Source organism: Trichogramma pretiosum, unplaced genomic scaffold, assembly GCF_000599845.2.
Source record: "Trichogramma pretiosum strain Unisexual culture from Peru unplaced genomic scaffold, Tpre_2.0 scaffold47, whole genome shotgun sequence".
Classification (NCBI taxonomy): Eukaryota; Metazoa; Arthropoda; class Insecta; order Hymenoptera; family Trichogrammatidae; genus Trichogramma; species Trichogramma pretiosum.
The window spans coordinates 179,163-194,925 of NW_019640859.1; the positions used below are offsets into that span (position 1 = coordinate 179,163).

A 15,763-nucleotide genomic window follows, 5' to 3' on the forward strand; every position below is an offset into this window, starting at 1 on the left:
ATAAAATAAAATACGCAATCTTAAGAAGTAATAAAATATTATTAAAATATTTTTATCAAATAAATTCTAATTATGTTAATACGAGTGAAATTCCAAATGTATGCCACCAAATAATTTAGACCGTTCCTTGAATACTTTTGTAATTTTTTTGAATCGATTCAAATGCAAGAAGCATCGCCGATTTTCCAGAAGTCACGGATCTCGATGACGATCCGTCGTCAATCTTCGATAAAATAGGCATCTATATAAGGATGCGGTAGCGTCTCTCTCTTTCCGGTAAATTAGCCACCGCGAGTAAGCGTCGATCGCGTCGCGCGAACTTTCGCTTGTATCAACCGATCGGCGAACGTACCCAGTACCGCACATAGTATGCACATCACAGCTCGGCAGCATATGAACTATACAGTATTGCCAACGAGGCGTACGGCAGCAGCTACTAACGCCATCACTGACAAAACACGTCAAGATCTACGACGACGTAAGTAAGTATACAATTTTACGCGGCGCTCGTGTACACGAGTCCACTCCACCAGCGACCCCACCACCGCTTCTACTATACACTCCAGCACGTAGACGTTTGCGCGCATAATACGTACACACACACACAGGTAATCACAAGCGACGTCGACTCGGACGACCACCGACTGGCTTTCTTCGGAGCTGCGGCGGTCGAGTGTGTAAGAGCGCGAACGGAGTTGCAGTGGTAGTCGCGATCAAACCGCCAGTCCATGCAGGACGATCGCCAACGCAATATGTAGAGAGAGAAAGAGACAGTGTGTGTCCGTGTGTCTGTTTTGCTGCACTCCGTTTTTATACTTCGTCCGTTCTGTTTATTCTGTGCCAGAGCGTACACACACGTACACAAAGGTGTGCGCGCAGCTTGTTCCGTTGTAATACTTTCGATCCCTCGCATACTCGATTTTCTTTTCTCTCGCTTTGCTCAAAAATCGATAATAACAACATCTCGCTCCGTCATTATTATCATCAATTTTTTCTCGCGATCAGTGATTGCACTCGAGCGACGAACGACATTCTCTGCTGCTGCTACTGCTGCTGCTGCTGACTGCATTTTTTGCAGTGCAGGAAGCGGCCCCTGCGAGTGTCTGTATGCAACGAGAGTGCCATAGTGCAGCAGCAGTATAATATAGTGCAGCGTTATAAGCGCGTCTTGCGTGCCTCTGCGTATATATAAGTTCGTGTGTGCGTGTAAAAGTGTGTGCGCGTGTGAGTCCGTGCGATCGCGTGTACAGCGTACCTGTCTGCGTGCCTTGCGTATACACACGTATACATAATAGATATACACACGCCGCCGTGTATTGCACGAGCACTGCACTGCACTGCGCGTATATTTTCACTTGTATACGCATCAAAGACATACACGCGTCAGGCAGAAGCTGACAGAAGGCCGGAGATGTAAGTATTATAATCGCTTGGGGAAAAAAATGAAAAAAAAAAGGAGAAAATAACACATATCAGCAGGCAGCGATCGCGAGTTCGCGCGCGCGCGCCTAGCTAGTCGCAACACATTCTTGTCTCTCTCGCTTCAACTCCTATAGATGTATACGACATATACATAAAACGTCGCGATTATAATGCGCGAAGAGATCGCGCAAGGTGTATCGTAGCACGCGCGAACGACCAGACTACACGAGTAGCCAGCTTATGCGATATTTCGACATTTTTGTATATTTATTTATGTAATTATAGATACGGAGCCGGGGGCTATTTCGTCTTCGTCGTCTCTTTTTTTTGTGCAAATATTCAAGTATTCTTGTTCGCGCGAGATTTCGCTGCATCACTTTTTTTTCTCGTCGTTTTTCTCGTCGGTCATCGTGCATAGCATGCCATATCCAAGACATATAACGATTTCTCACGGGAGAACACGGGCATCGAAACGCGAGAGAACAAAGACCTGTTTTTCCTTTTACGAAAATCGTTCGCGGATTCTATCGCGGCCGGAGCTGGAACAGCAGCAGCAGCAGAAGCGGCATTGCATGTTTTCAATATTATGAGTTCAGCTCATAACGATCAAACTTTTATTGTTCTTCGCGCGGCGCCGAATGCATTTCTCGAGGCTCGAGACGTATATATCCACAGTACGTGCCAATGTTTTGATGGTCGTCGTTTGCCTGCTCCAAAAACACATACACCCGCACAATGAAGTCAATTACGACTTCGTAATTCGTCGTTCCTCAGCCGCGTCGGAGACCAAAAATAAATCTTTTTTTACGATCGGTGCGTATAGTACGTACCCCACTGCAATGTGGCCAGCGTTAATGTATCGTAACGCGCGTACACGACGGCAGGGTACCCCACGACATCCGCTCGAATTTATTTTTTATTATTAAATGCTTAAATGGCTATTCGCGGTACACATAGTGACATTCAAACGTGCCGTAAACGTTGATTCTTCGAAGATAATTTATCAGCCGTTGCATAGAAAAAAAAAGATTAAAAATTCTATCCAGAACTCTAATTCGGTTCGTGTGGGATTTTACACGTGCTGTCCGCGCGTTACGCTCGATACTATAACTGTCAACAAAGAGAGCTGGATCGATACTCGGGAATCATCTGTTCCCTACTTTTTTTGTGTGTGCGAAGGTCGCTACAACTATTCATAATAGAGAATGAGTCGGATGAAAATACCCCAACGCGTCACAAGGGATGTAAACTCCCAGGCGCGCGTCCGGAATAATATACAGTTGGAAATTGATGCAAAAAAAAACAAACAAACTATCTCATCGTCGAGCAGAAGAAAGAAAGGGGGGAAAATGATCGAGAAAAGGAAAAGAGACGTAGAGAGAGAGAGGGAAGAATGCCGAGAGAAAGAGAATGGCTCGACAGGTTCTCGATGTCGGTCATGGACCTTTTACACTCGAGCCGTGCAAAACGCGCGTGCGGTAAATCGATGAATCTTCCTTCGAGCCGCACTGCGCATATGCACTACGTATCGCACACATGCTAATTACAGTAGTTTCAATATGCATTCAGATATGTCCGTGTAGCTCTTCTATTCGGTCTTTCTCCTTATCTCGGAAAAAGTCTATAATACGTACTTTTTTTTCCTTTCGATAATTTTCGAGACGCGCACGTTTAAAATTTACTTTCGAAATGTATTAAACGAAGATATGCGACTGTTCGAGTTTTAATTGTTAGCCATGCGCACGCGCCCCGTTGGTCGTTGAGATTTATTGGAAAACGCGTTCTGTAGCTCTTGTTTATAAACAAAAAAATAAACATTATCTATAAGCTTTCTCTGAAGATGAAAATGACCGTTAACTTTTACAGATTTATTAGTCTAGCGGTGGAAAACAAAGTACATTATATGCAGAGGAGAGATATCGATGTTTTCTTTTTGGCATTGTAAAAAAGATAATCGCTTGTTCCGGCACACTGCCGCGGTGAAACTCCATTTCGCGAACGCAGTTGAATTTGCAAAATCGATGAATTTACAGCACTTTTCCAACCACACGTGACGAACGAATGAAAATACGAGTGTCAAAGAAAAGACTTTAAATGCTCGAAAACGCGTCTCGAGAGAAACTACACGATTATAATATAGTAGAGAAACAGAAATTGAGCAGTATAATATCTTCTTTTTCTCCTATCTTTCTCGCTCGCATAATATAATAAAGCCGTTAAAATTAAAATCGATAGATTAATTTTATGTCCTTTCAAAACTTTTCCATTGTCCAGCAGAGAGAGAGAGAAAAAGAGAGAGTATCGTCGTTTCACGTATTATCATCATTCATCCGGTACGAGTAAGCCGCGCGTGTAAATATCTTAATTCGTCGTAATTGATCTTTTTTAATATAATAATAATGATAATATTCTTTCTTCGTTCAATTCATCCGAGACTCAAATACTATTGTCTTTTTATCGGGAAGCTCTCTGAAGTCGAACGCGCGGCAGTCCCAGTATATATGCAAAGCATTATGATTATTCTTATAACTGTAATCGGACCGCACTGTTGGACTCGCTTTTGCTTTGCATCGCCGTGTCTCGCAGATTGCAGAACTTCTTTTTCTTCTCTTTGCTGTAATATAAATACGAAATTGTATTGTCTCGAGCTGCAGGCGTCATCCTGAGACGAAGAAATGCGCCTCTGTGGCTACGTCGCAGGAATGTAAAAGAACAAAAATTAAAACAACGCGATATGCAGCTACAAAACAGAGACCTCTCGTATGCAGGATAATTCGAGTCCGATGTTTACAATGACTCGATACTTCACGATTCGGCTTTATAATATTTATTTATCCCCGTAAATCAAGTCTCTCTACCTCTCTTTCTCTTATTTTCATCTACTAAAATTCTTACGGCGAGCCATAGGACTTACTTTTATTTGTATGCACCACTGGCATGGTTTAGTTTTTGTGTGCACTCGGGCGCGCGCGCCTATTTTGCTTTTATATCATGTGCCAGCCATGGCTCGCGCTCTCGAGCTGCCGAGTCACGAATCTACATTACACACTAACACACACGAGGAATTGGTACTCGAGCTGCAGCTACGCGTTCCACAATGTACCTGCATAATTATCAAAACGCTCCGAGTGTAATCGTAGCGTGTTGTGCGCTCGGCGGCGGAAGTGATTCATCTTAGGCTTCTTTCATGCTTTATCCGATGCATTTTGTTGGTTTTTTTTCCTACTCCGTACTCTTGCAAGCGATTTTTCATATTCTCGTGTAAGTACATGTATAAAGTTGATAATAGAGCAGTAAAGTTCAAGTTTATGGGATTTATCGTGTGTGGAAAAAGACCGAACCTGACTCTCATAGTCAGTACATGCAGAGGTGTGCGTGCCGGTAATTATTATCGAGACGAACTCCGGCCAGGCTTTGGTGGTTTTGGGTAGAATTATGATCATTATATTTTTTTTGTTAATTCACACAAAAGCTGCTAGTGTAGGACGTTCCTCTGTGCTTCCAGGTTCTCACAAACCAGTATTATTTCAGAAAAAAGGGCCTTTTACATGGAGTGCATAATGCAATGCATACAATACCCGCGCAATGAGGAATTTGAACATTTTGGCGCAACATAAACATTTTTAGCTTAAAATTTCTAGTCTGTTTTTTGCTTCAAAAATAATGTATATGATTTCATTTCCTTGAACTAACTTGTGCAGTAAAAAAATAAATTAGTATTGATTCATACATTTTCAACGCGCGTTGTCCTACAGGTGAAACTACACGCATGGAAAAAAATTATCCTGCAAGAAGTATACAGTTTTAAGAAAATTCGCCTGATTGCGACAAATCTCGCATTTCGTCTTGAGCCCGATTCGTAAATTACAACAATAGTAAAAACCTCGGGCAGGTTTATTTAATTATTTTGATAACAATTTCAATTATATTGTCGTAGACCAGTACTACATTTTTTTATGATACATTGCATCACTCGCATTTTAGATTAGCGAGCTGCAGGTTGTATAGAAACCAATAAAATAAAATAATTTTGATCATTAATGCGATTGCAAATACACGTTTCGAAGCCTCGAAATAAATTTCGTCTTATGCTGAATTTTCTTCGTCCTGCGATCTGAATTTTCGAAAGAACACACGATGATAATGATAAGGTTTATTTTTAACGTACGAAATGCAGGACGCTCTTATTACTTTGACGTTTCTTCACTCACAGCGCAGTAATGCTGATTGTGCTCGTTGACAAAATTATGATAAATTTATTTGTTCCACTGTCGTCATCATTGGTCACCACCTAATTTCATAAATAATCAGAGTTTTGAATTTTTCGAATCTCAATCTAGTCCGTGTTATTTTCTACGCGCATACAAGTATGTTGCAATGTATACACTCGAGATGTAGATAGCTAAAACGGAGGATCTGTGCTTTGCGTATCTGTTTCCGCTCGTGATAAATATTTTCTTTCCACCGCTGTTGCTGCCGCTGCTGCTGCTGCATGGCGCGCATAATATGCAAACGCTCGTCGCAACGTAATCACTGCCGCCGCTGTTGCTGCTGCCGGCTCGAAAAATAGATATCGCGATCCGTTGCTTATGTGCCAGTGATGATGCATATGGTAATGCGACGACAACGGCGGCGAGCGGAAAAATTAATACGCATGAATTTTAGCTATTCCCATTTGATGCTTGACTTGGAATAGAGCTACGAACGAGAATCGATGCAATGAATATGAATTCGAGAAAAAAAACGAAAACAAAACCGGGGCCAATATATAACACATATGACCAATGCATGTACGATAATTATAAATCTCATGTTAGAAATTTAAGTTATTGCAAGTACACGTACATCGAAGTTGAACCTTCACTTTCATAACCTAAGTCCAACCCAAAACTACGAAAACGAAAACATTATGAACTAACGCGGAGAAAAAAGTTAATACACAGTAGAGTTGTTCCTTTTATAATTTCTGAACTTTTTACCTTATATATAGGCATTCGCTCTAAAAGCTCTAAGAAAAATTTAAACGTGCTTTTTAATAAATTCAAGTTGATAATCGAGTTAAAAATTGTCAAATTTACTATACAACTTTCAGGTATAGGCCGCTGTGTGTATTGATCATATATGTATTATGTATTGGCAGTTGTTTTTTCTCTCTTTCTTTTTCGAAACGAATTTATAATCATCGCATTGATTCTTGTTCGCAGCTCCATTCCAAATCAAGAATCGAATAAGTAGTTCATAGCTAAAATTCATGCGTATTAATTGAGGAAGGAAAAAATTACCACGAAAATGTGAGCAACGCTGTGTATAGATGCACCGCTCGTATCCCTCTTATCATTACGTATCGTGGACAAGACTTTCTATGCGAGTTCATCGACGCTACCTACATTTCGATATCTTATGTCATCCTCGATACTTATGCAATTTTCCAGCGTAAATTATCGAACCTAACGCACCGTCGGTACGTTTCTTCTATTGCCAATATAATACTCGTTATACATTGCACGCACGAATTCGACTATAGCAATGGATTCTCGAGTATCAGCCCCGACGTATGATGCAACTAAAAATCAGTTCCTACGAATACGCATACCGCTTAATTTCAGTCGTAATCTGTGGGTGAATTCATTCTTTTTTTCTCGATTTCGCAAAAAAAATCCTTACTCACCGAGCGGAGTTTTGATGAAACAACGTCAAGAAACGCTCGATCAGCGAGCGAGCGAGATAGATAAACTCGTTTGCGAACCGATTAATTAATCATTAATTTTTTTTCGCAACAAAGAAAAGGCTGAGTATCCGATGATTCACTTCGACCTTCGTTATCTTTCCCTCGCGCTGTGAGTACGCTTTCGGGCTGCTACTCGGCTTTACAAAATTTTAACTTTTGTGTAATTCCAATTTGATATATTTACCATAGATCGAAATCGAGTACAAATTAACGATTTTCCGCCGCCGTTGAGTGGGTTTTCTTTTTTTTTGTTTTTGACGAGGAAATGAACAATCGTGTAAGTAGCTTGTAATTTGAGCGTAATATATAATTGCTCGAGTGACGCGCGCGAATCGAGAGGTGGTACAAAATATCGGCCGCGTCTGTCCGGGCTGCTGTACAGGTGTTCGCGCTCGCTTCTATCCTTATCATCGTGTACGCACGTCGATCAATATTATCAACTGTTCGGCTATATATAGAAACAAAACGTGCATCATTGCACGTATGGAACAATGCGAATCTGATTTTTCGATTTTAAATTTGTATAGATTACAAAAAACATCCGATGTTTAAAATTAAACTAGACTATTTATTGAGAGAAAAAAAACTATACAAATGCAAGTAGCTCCGGAACGTCAGTAAGCTATCAACGTCCGACTAAATCAGTCTAGCGCGTAATCCGAAGACGGAAGATGGCCATATATACACCAACACACGACCAGCGAGCAAAACAATTTCGCTCTCGAGTATGCGCGCGAGTGTAACGATAAAATAAATACACGATAAAAATACATGTGTGTGTGTGTGTTTGCGTGTGTCTGTGTTTGCAGTGCACAGTCGGGAACCCCAAGCTCGAAGTCACTCTCTCATGCTATGCGCACGATGATGGCGTTGAAACCAAGAGTAAATAAGTTTTTGCGCCCGCTCACAGTACAAGTGTCGAATATGCACGAGAGCGATAACGATCAACGCCCGCATATATGATATATTATATTATGTGCGTATGTATGTCGCGGTCATTCCCTTTTATGCGTCCGAGTGCGTATTATGTGCTGCGAGCAAACAGACGTTGCATGTTTTTAGTACATAATAACGATATTTCAATTACCGAAGCCGGGCGATAAGGGCATTTAAGCGCGTTTTACACACTCTAACCCGACTGATCGATGTAGAAAATTTTGTCGTATCGGAAGTCTTTCGACGTCGTCTGCGCGAGTCCGCGTACAAACTATTGTATGCTTTTTTATTTAAAAAATTGATGAGCTAAATAGCGACAATAGTTTGGAAGTAATTTAGTTCAAATCTACATGAGTAAATTGCAAGACAAATATTGTAAAAGTGACTTGCATTATAAAATTGATATCATTTTCATGCAAAAATTTATTGATTTTTTTTAAACTTGAACGTGTTTTTCGCACAATGAAATTCGAAGAACTTGTGATATTATAAATTAAAACTTTTATATTATAATCTTACGAAGTTTTATAATAGTGGCAACGTATGTTGAAAAAGTGACACCAAAGTCAAGATAAAAACGACAATTTTTAATCAGTGGATTTAGATGATTTTTCATTGAATAAATGTTTTTAAAAAATTATGTGAATGTCTTCATTTATGTTCTCGTGACATACAAGCGATGATTTTACGCACCACATCTATGTAGCCTTTGTGGTAGCCCTTATTTTTGAATTTTTTTCGCATATATCTCATGCATGTGTTATGCCATTATGAATCGCATCAATTTGCATTTTGAGATAACCCTTTCTTGTGAATGTCTTTCCACAAACATCGCATTCATGAGTGAGGCTATTATACTTTGCATTCATGTGGATTTTGAGATTACACTTGCTTGAGAGTTTCTTTCCAGAAATATCACATTTACGGGTGACACCATTATGCTTTAAATTGATGTGAGTTTTGAGATAACCCTTAGTTGAGAATTTATTTCCGCAAATATCACATAAATGTGTGATACCATTATGAATCGCATCAATGTGGATTTTGAGATAACCCTTTCGCGTGAATGTATTTTCACAAATATCACATGCATGTTTGGCACCATTGTGCACCGTATCAATGTGAGTTTTGAGATTATCCTTCGCAGTAAATTTCTTTCCGCAACTATCACATGCATATTTCACACCATTATGCACTGCATCGATATGGATTTGAAGATGACTTCTATATTTGAATAGCTTTCCACATGTATCACATTTATGGGTGACCCCACTGTGTACTGAATCGATGTGAGTTTTGAGATGACCCTTAGTTGAGAATTTATTTCCGCAAATATCACATGCATATTTGATATCATTATGTACCGAATCGATGTGGACTTGGAGATCCCTGTTCCATTTAAATGTCTTTCCACGTGTATCACATGCATGAGTGATACCATTGTGCATAGCATCAATGTGAATCCTAAGACTATTATTATGTTTGAATGTCTTACCGCATTTATCACATGTATTTCTAATACCATTATGCGCCGAGTCGATGTGGACTTGGAGATCCCTGTTCCATTTAAATGTCTTTCCACATGTATCACATGCAAGTGTGATACCATTGTGCACCGAATCGATGTGGACTTGGAGATTATTCTTGGTTGAGAATTAATTTCCGCAAATATCACATGAATGAGTAAGACAACGATGTAATGATTTGACATGTCTATTTAGCCTACTTTTAGTTGAGAAATTTTTACTGCTTATTTTACATGCTTGAGTTGTATCATTATCTAAAATACCGCGGTGTTTTTTGAAATTATGTTTTTTATTTGGCTTGCCAAGTTCCCAGTTAGAATTCAAATTCGATTCTTCATCAATAGCACCAACAAATTCCTGTTTTACTTTCCCCATGGGTTCTAGTTTTATTATATTTTGAGGTTTGTTATTATTACCATTATCTTTTAAATTCCGCAAGTGATTTGGTGAATCACCGTCAATTTTCTTGACTTTTAATAATTCAATGTTGGGCTTGACGTCTTCGCGTTCAACAACTATTTCTACTTTGTCCTGAAGTTCACTTTCATGATTTTCTTTACACTTCCGAAAGGTATTCATCTGTTGAAAAATCAAAGTTGTGTTTCATAAGTAAACAACAAAAATACGAATTACAGATAAGAATCGACACTTACTGAATTTTCTTGCGGAAATGTTAAAAGTTGGATGCTTTTCAGATCAGGTTTTTCGTCAGTCATTTTACAATTATTTTTGATAAGTGAAGCATCAGTAGGCTCCTTTTTCACTCTGAAATTGACCCAGTAAGATATTTTGTCATAAAAATTTTACATCAATCACAAAATATGAAAATTACCTAAAAACACAATTAAAACTACTGGATTCCATCCTTCTCACTTGAAATACTAGCAACTAACCTCTTTGCGAAGACCAAGCTAATTACACAGTAAAACTGGCAAAGAGCACTGAGCTGTGCGCGTTCTGTTATTTACAGTGTGCATCGCCTGCACGACCTCTCAGTGTATTTATTGCCAACGTAAGTACCATGCATACACGAAGATCTATGCGCGAAAATGATCGCTCATAACCTAGCTCTATTTGCATAGGCGCAAATTTTAAAAATACATTGAGCATAGTATAATATTTTTTGACTATCTTTCCCTTATACCTTGAATCGTATTCAATAAGCCACATCAAAATTCATTTAATCTACGTAAATTCACAACAATTTTACTTGTGATGGATTTAGTATACATTGTGTTAAATTAATTAATATGTGATATTTAACAAAAAATATTTTCATAAACATGATTTTTTTCCTTCATAACTTTTTATATTGATTTATCGTGGTAATAAATTTCAACTCGGAGTCCTGCATGGAATTACGCTTATTATCAATCATCAAAACATTTTTAATTCTTACCAAAATATACTTATTGTATATTGATATAATTCAAAAAGTAATCGTTTGTATAATTATCCAAAAATCTATTATTTAGTAGCAATTTTGAAAAGCATATATAAAATAATCAATTTAAAAATTTTCCGCTTATTTCACAACTAACTTCACATCTCCCTCTAATTTCCAATCAAATATTTCAAATGGAGTCCGTGCAAAACTCAGTCATAATACTTATATTAATGAAGAATCAACATACGCATCTTATGTCTATTAAATAGTAAACATTTTTTCATTGACAATATATTATTAAAATGATGACTCTATGGTGCGAGAGAGATCTAATACCATATGATAATTATTATCATCATCGATGATGATGATGCTGCTGGTGGTACTCCATGTTATTGCCCAATCAGTTGTTTGTCCAAAAAATAAAATTTGTCATATACGCCTGTGCGCAGCGTCTTTATCTTATCTTGGCGTATAAGCGATTATATAGGTACACCGTCCGCGCGTGAACTTCGAGCACTCCGCATATGAGTCGTCGCTATAATCGCGCCTGTATATAGCGGCTCGAGATTCAAAGATCGCGTCGTGTCGAGGCTCCGCGAACCTTCGTGTGTGTGTATATGCGCCGACGCCGTCGTCTTCGTCGCCGCTCTATGCGCTTGCGAAGTCGCGATAAACGATATAATATAACACTCGTTGACTCGAGTTTATCGAGGCATTGATTTCAGCAGTCGCGCGAGCCACACACAAATGTCTATATTTATCCGATTGCCTCATTGAACGCTGCATTACTTGTGATCTCTGTAATATATTTTTCGCCCGACTCCAAAGAGCTAGGTTAATTTTTCTTATGCACACTCATACAATTAGGTCGATATGTGCGCGGTGTTCAATGGTAAGCGTATCGCATTCTGTCAACTCCGAATGCCTCAAATATGACTGTAACTTAATTCCCAAAACAAACTTGCAAAGATATCTCGCACAATACGCGCGTGGACACTTGGTCAGCTCGAGCGAGAGAGCCTTGACGAGAATTGCGTGCTCGTGTGTGTTTTAGCCGGAACAAAGAGCAAGGAGTCAAATATGATATAAAGTAGGGGTCTTTTTTTCTCCTTTTTTTTCTAGATAATTCGCGCTTCGCCTTACGTGCTATAGCGGTGGTGGCGCGCACTATTCGCAAAGATAAAAAGCCGAGAGCTCGCGCGCGCACGCGGACACGCGATACTCGAGCAGCTGTCTCGAATGTAAAGTGTCAATGTGCAGCGCTGACGCTATAATATACGCGATGCAGCAAGGCTAAAGTTGAAAACGCACGGGAGTTAGTCGCGACTCGTGCCAAAAGAAAGCGAGAGAAAATTTGACCAAAATGACAATTGCACTTTAATAACGGGACAAACTATTATACGAGTCGTTGCGCCACCCGCAAAGCGACTCGTAATTCGACCAATTATATGAATTTATGCGGCGGCGGTGGATGGCCGAGTTTTTTTCGAGAATTTTTCATAACCGCTATATACACGTACGTGTGTACACACAATGCACCGCTATGCACATACACTCGCCGAGCCGAGTGACAATATGTAGATCGTCCGAGCTGCAACGATGAGGCTGCTCTGTTGCAGCTGACTCGTTCGCGCTTCTGCACATTACCATAATATGCTCGAGACAATTCGTTTTTCCTCAGCCGTTTTCCAAGGTCTCTTGGCAAACAACGAAGAGCACAGTGTAATTGAAATACACACGTTTATGCCCGACATTAAAAAAAAAAGTATATTTCATTCATTTTATGCCGATTATATTGCCGGGTCTTGACGTCTCCGGTTGAGAGTTTGAAGAAAAATTCACACACGATATCGCGAAGCTGCCCCCGAAGTCGATTTTTAGCTTCCGATTGATAATAATAAAATCGTACGCCGCATATAGTTGAATGACTCGCGCAGAACTGCACACACAGACACTCCGGTGCGTTATAAATGCACGACGATTCGCGGAAGTACGTATTACCGAGCGCGCGTGACATTTTGAGTCACACATACACATATACTGGAAGAATAAAGTTTTCCCCACTTTTTCATGCGTTCTCGTGGCGCGAGAACAGCGTGTGCTACTATACTATATAAACTACTGTACTGGCGCGTCATAGTCCAGGCATTATTACATAGAGGAACGATAATCATAAACCCGTTCCTAGGATATGATTATAAATCGATTACTGCCTCTGAATAATTCCGTATGAATGATGAAAAAAAAAATCATTATTGATGTTGCGGCTTTGACGATCTCGAGCTTCCCCATTTGTTTTGTCTATACCCGCGCCGTAATTTCATACGAATAATTGTTATGTATACAATTTAAGATCAGTTATAACATCTCTAATAACGTACAATTTGATAAAAACGGTATATTTGATTGAAATTGTTTTTTGTTTAGGATAATCAAGAATCAAGGACTCGCGGAACGACTCAAATGATAAACTAGACATGATACTTTAGCACAAAGTGTCACGGAAAAAATGATGATCAAAACGTTCAAAATGCAATCGACATTCGCTGCATCGAGCGCTTTGTCGCTGTTGCTCCTACTTTTGGTAGGCTGCACGCAAGCACTCGAGGGGCCCAACATTTGCACGAGACAAGAACCGTAAGTTTTATTAGTGCAGTTCACATTTCGTGTGGTTAAATTGTACAAAATTGCAACGAATTTGCTGACGTTTAATCGCTACCCGCAGGTACACGGTAACGGTGACGGTGTCCGAGCAGAAGCCATACACCGAGAGGACCAAGAGCTTTTGCTGGAGCTTTCCGCCGACTTGCTCCAAGTACAAGATAGTTTTTAAAACGGTGTACAAAACTGAGGTAAGAGTTGGTCAATATGTAAAAATAATGGAATGAAAAGAGAGTGAATTAGATTCAGTACTAGAACGAACGCGTTACATAATTTACAGACCATAACGAAGCAGAGGCCGGTCGAGGAGTGCTGCAAGGGCTACACGAAGACGAACGTCGGCGACAGATGCGTGGCCGTATGCTCGGAGCCCTGCGTCCACGGCACTTGCGCCGCTCCGGACGTCTGCAAGTGCGAGGCTGGCTACGGCGGTCCCACCTGTGACATCAGTAAGTACAGGCTCAATTATATACGATCCATGTCATATCCGCAAAAAAAACAAAAAAATTTATACCTCGCTAATCTTCGTCGCGCAGAGTGCCCAATCGGCAAGTGGGGCGAGAAGTGCCAGGAGGACTGCCGCTGCGCCAACGGGGCCGGCTGCGATCCCTTCGACGGCCGCTGCTCGTGCACGCGCGGCTGGACCGGCGAGTTCTGCGAGGACGCCTGCCCGTCCAACAGCTACGGCCTGGACTGCGCCGAGGAGTGTCGCTGCCTCAACGGCGGCAGCTGCCATCACATAAGCGGCGAGTGCCACTGCGCGCCCGGCTACACTGGACCGCTGTAAGTCCGATCCCTATTTTGGATTATAATTTTACATGTTTTAGAATTAGAAGTTTCGTGCCGGTGATTGCACATAGAGAGCTCAATTATCGCATATTTCGCGAATTTTCATCTGCGTAAGCACGTCGATTCGACGACTATGCTGCGTCGCGAAACACGACATTATTATTGTTCGATTGTGATTTTTGCTGGGAAACAGCTTAGTCGTGCGAATCCGAGACGTTACGGAACTCGCTCGATCGTCGCCGAGTGTCCATGGACGCGTTCGAGTACACTATCGTAAGTCGACGCATAATTATCGCTCGCTTACAGAAATGCTACGCGCGCGCACACACCTTGCTCAGCTCGCTAATTCACCTTGTCTATGTAATGGCGAGCGACGTCGAACAAATCTGAAATGTGCAATACATATTACGCACGTGATATTTTAGCGCGTAGTCGTGTGTCGAGTTCGACGCACAGCAGCAGCACAAGACTACATTATACAAATAATAAAATCGCTCGCGTCGGGAGCTTTATTCCTTCGAGCGTGCGCGCGGTGACTTATCCGCTCGCATATATTGCCTTTTATTATATTGCCTGTTTGCTCTTACTCACGCTGCCCCGACTAACTATAATGGGCCATACAACATTTAACGAGAGATTCTTTTGTTCTCGATATTCGACAAGTAATATGCTCGAGGCTTGATTGTGTGCACCTTGTACAATCTTACGAGTTTAGTGCGTGTGTATGATTTTCAGTCGATGAAAGAAAAAACCGGCAAATTAATAATAGAATTCATATTTTTAAGATCTTCTCTCTTATTAATATGCCTCGAGCTCGACTTTTTTTACCGCGCTTGCGACGGACCGAGACGATGCCATCTAGCGGCGACTAGTTCAAACAATAAAAATGAAATAAATTCAAGTTATTCGGATTGAAGATTTAAAAAGCTCATAAAAAATTTTTTTTAATTTTATTTCTTTTCTATTTAAAAAAATACACACATGTGATAAGATTAGCCATCAATAATGAAAATACACTCGGCAACAAAATTATCGCAACAAAAAAATTCATCGAAATTTTGTCGATTTTCAAATGCTTCTATCTTGGGCTAGATTTATCGTATCGACACGCTTTTTTTTTAATTTCTTGGAAATTTTGTCCTCTTTAAATCCATATAAATTAAGATAAGATTTGAGTTAATGTTGAGTTACCAGTAGTATTTGAGCGTGACCCTAAAAATTACTGAAAAAAAATGACTGTTTGAACGTGTACCAGTACCACAGTGATTTTTTTATCGAAATCTAACATACACCATCGCAAAGTGCTCTTTT

The 15,763-nt window shown here is 40.2% G+C and overlaps 2 protein-coding genes across 6 annotated transcripts in view; one reads left to right on the forward strand and one right to left on the reverse strand.

The window, feature by feature from the left end:
* Nucleotides 1-460: 460 nt before the first annotated feature.
* The window catches only part of LOC106654470 (protein draper), a 23,141-nt gene continuing 7,838 nt past the window's right edge, over nt 461-15,763 (forward strand). For 2 of the 5 annotated variants that reach the window (XM_014374385.2, XM_014374387.2), the window contains exons 1-5: nt 721-1,413; nt 13,430-13,639; nt 13,728-13,854; nt 13,944-14,112; nt 14,200-14,446. In XM_014374385.2, the coding sequence (XP_014229871.1) occupies nt 13,512-13,639; nt 13,728-13,854; nt 13,944-14,112; nt 14,200-14,446 (671 nt within the window). In that variant the 5' untranslated portion in view covers nt 721-1,413; nt 13,430-13,511. Of the gene's footprint in view, nt 483-720; nt 1,414-6,675; nt 6,884-13,429; nt 13,640-13,727; nt 13,855-13,943; nt 14,113-14,199; nt 14,447-15,763 lie in introns of those variants that run through there. The other 3 variants (XM_023463652.1, XM_023463651.1, XM_014374386.2) reach the window with 3 other exon arrangements.
* On the reverse strand, nt 9,259-10,581 carry LOC106654371. The gene is made up of 3 exons (XM_023463653.1): nt 10,445-10,581; nt 10,266-10,377; nt 9,259-10,191 (listed from the first exon to the last, which is right to left on the reverse strand). The coding sequence occupies exons 1-3, from the start codon at nt 10,474-10,476 to the stop codon at nt 9,742-9,744; spliced, it is 594 nt and encodes a 197-aa protein (XP_023319421.1). The 5' UTR covers nt 10,477-10,581; the 3' UTR covers nt 9,259-9,741.

What these genes read in the sequence shown, in the direction of transcription:
- LOC106654371 (XM_023463653.1), bottom strand. Translation starts at nt 10,476, where the DNA reads ATGGAATCCAGTAGTTTTAATTGTGTTTTTAG. An exon ending in AGTTTTAATTGTGTTTTTAG is followed by an intron (nt 10,378 to 10,444) that starts GTAATTTTCATA and finishes GGTCAATTTCAG; the next exon opens with AGTGAAAAAGGAGCCTACTG. An exon ending in CATTTCCGCAAGAAAATTCA is followed by an intron (nt 10,192 to 10,265) that starts GTAAGTGTCGAT and finishes ATTTTTCAACAG; the next exon opens with ATGAATACCTTTCGGAAGTG.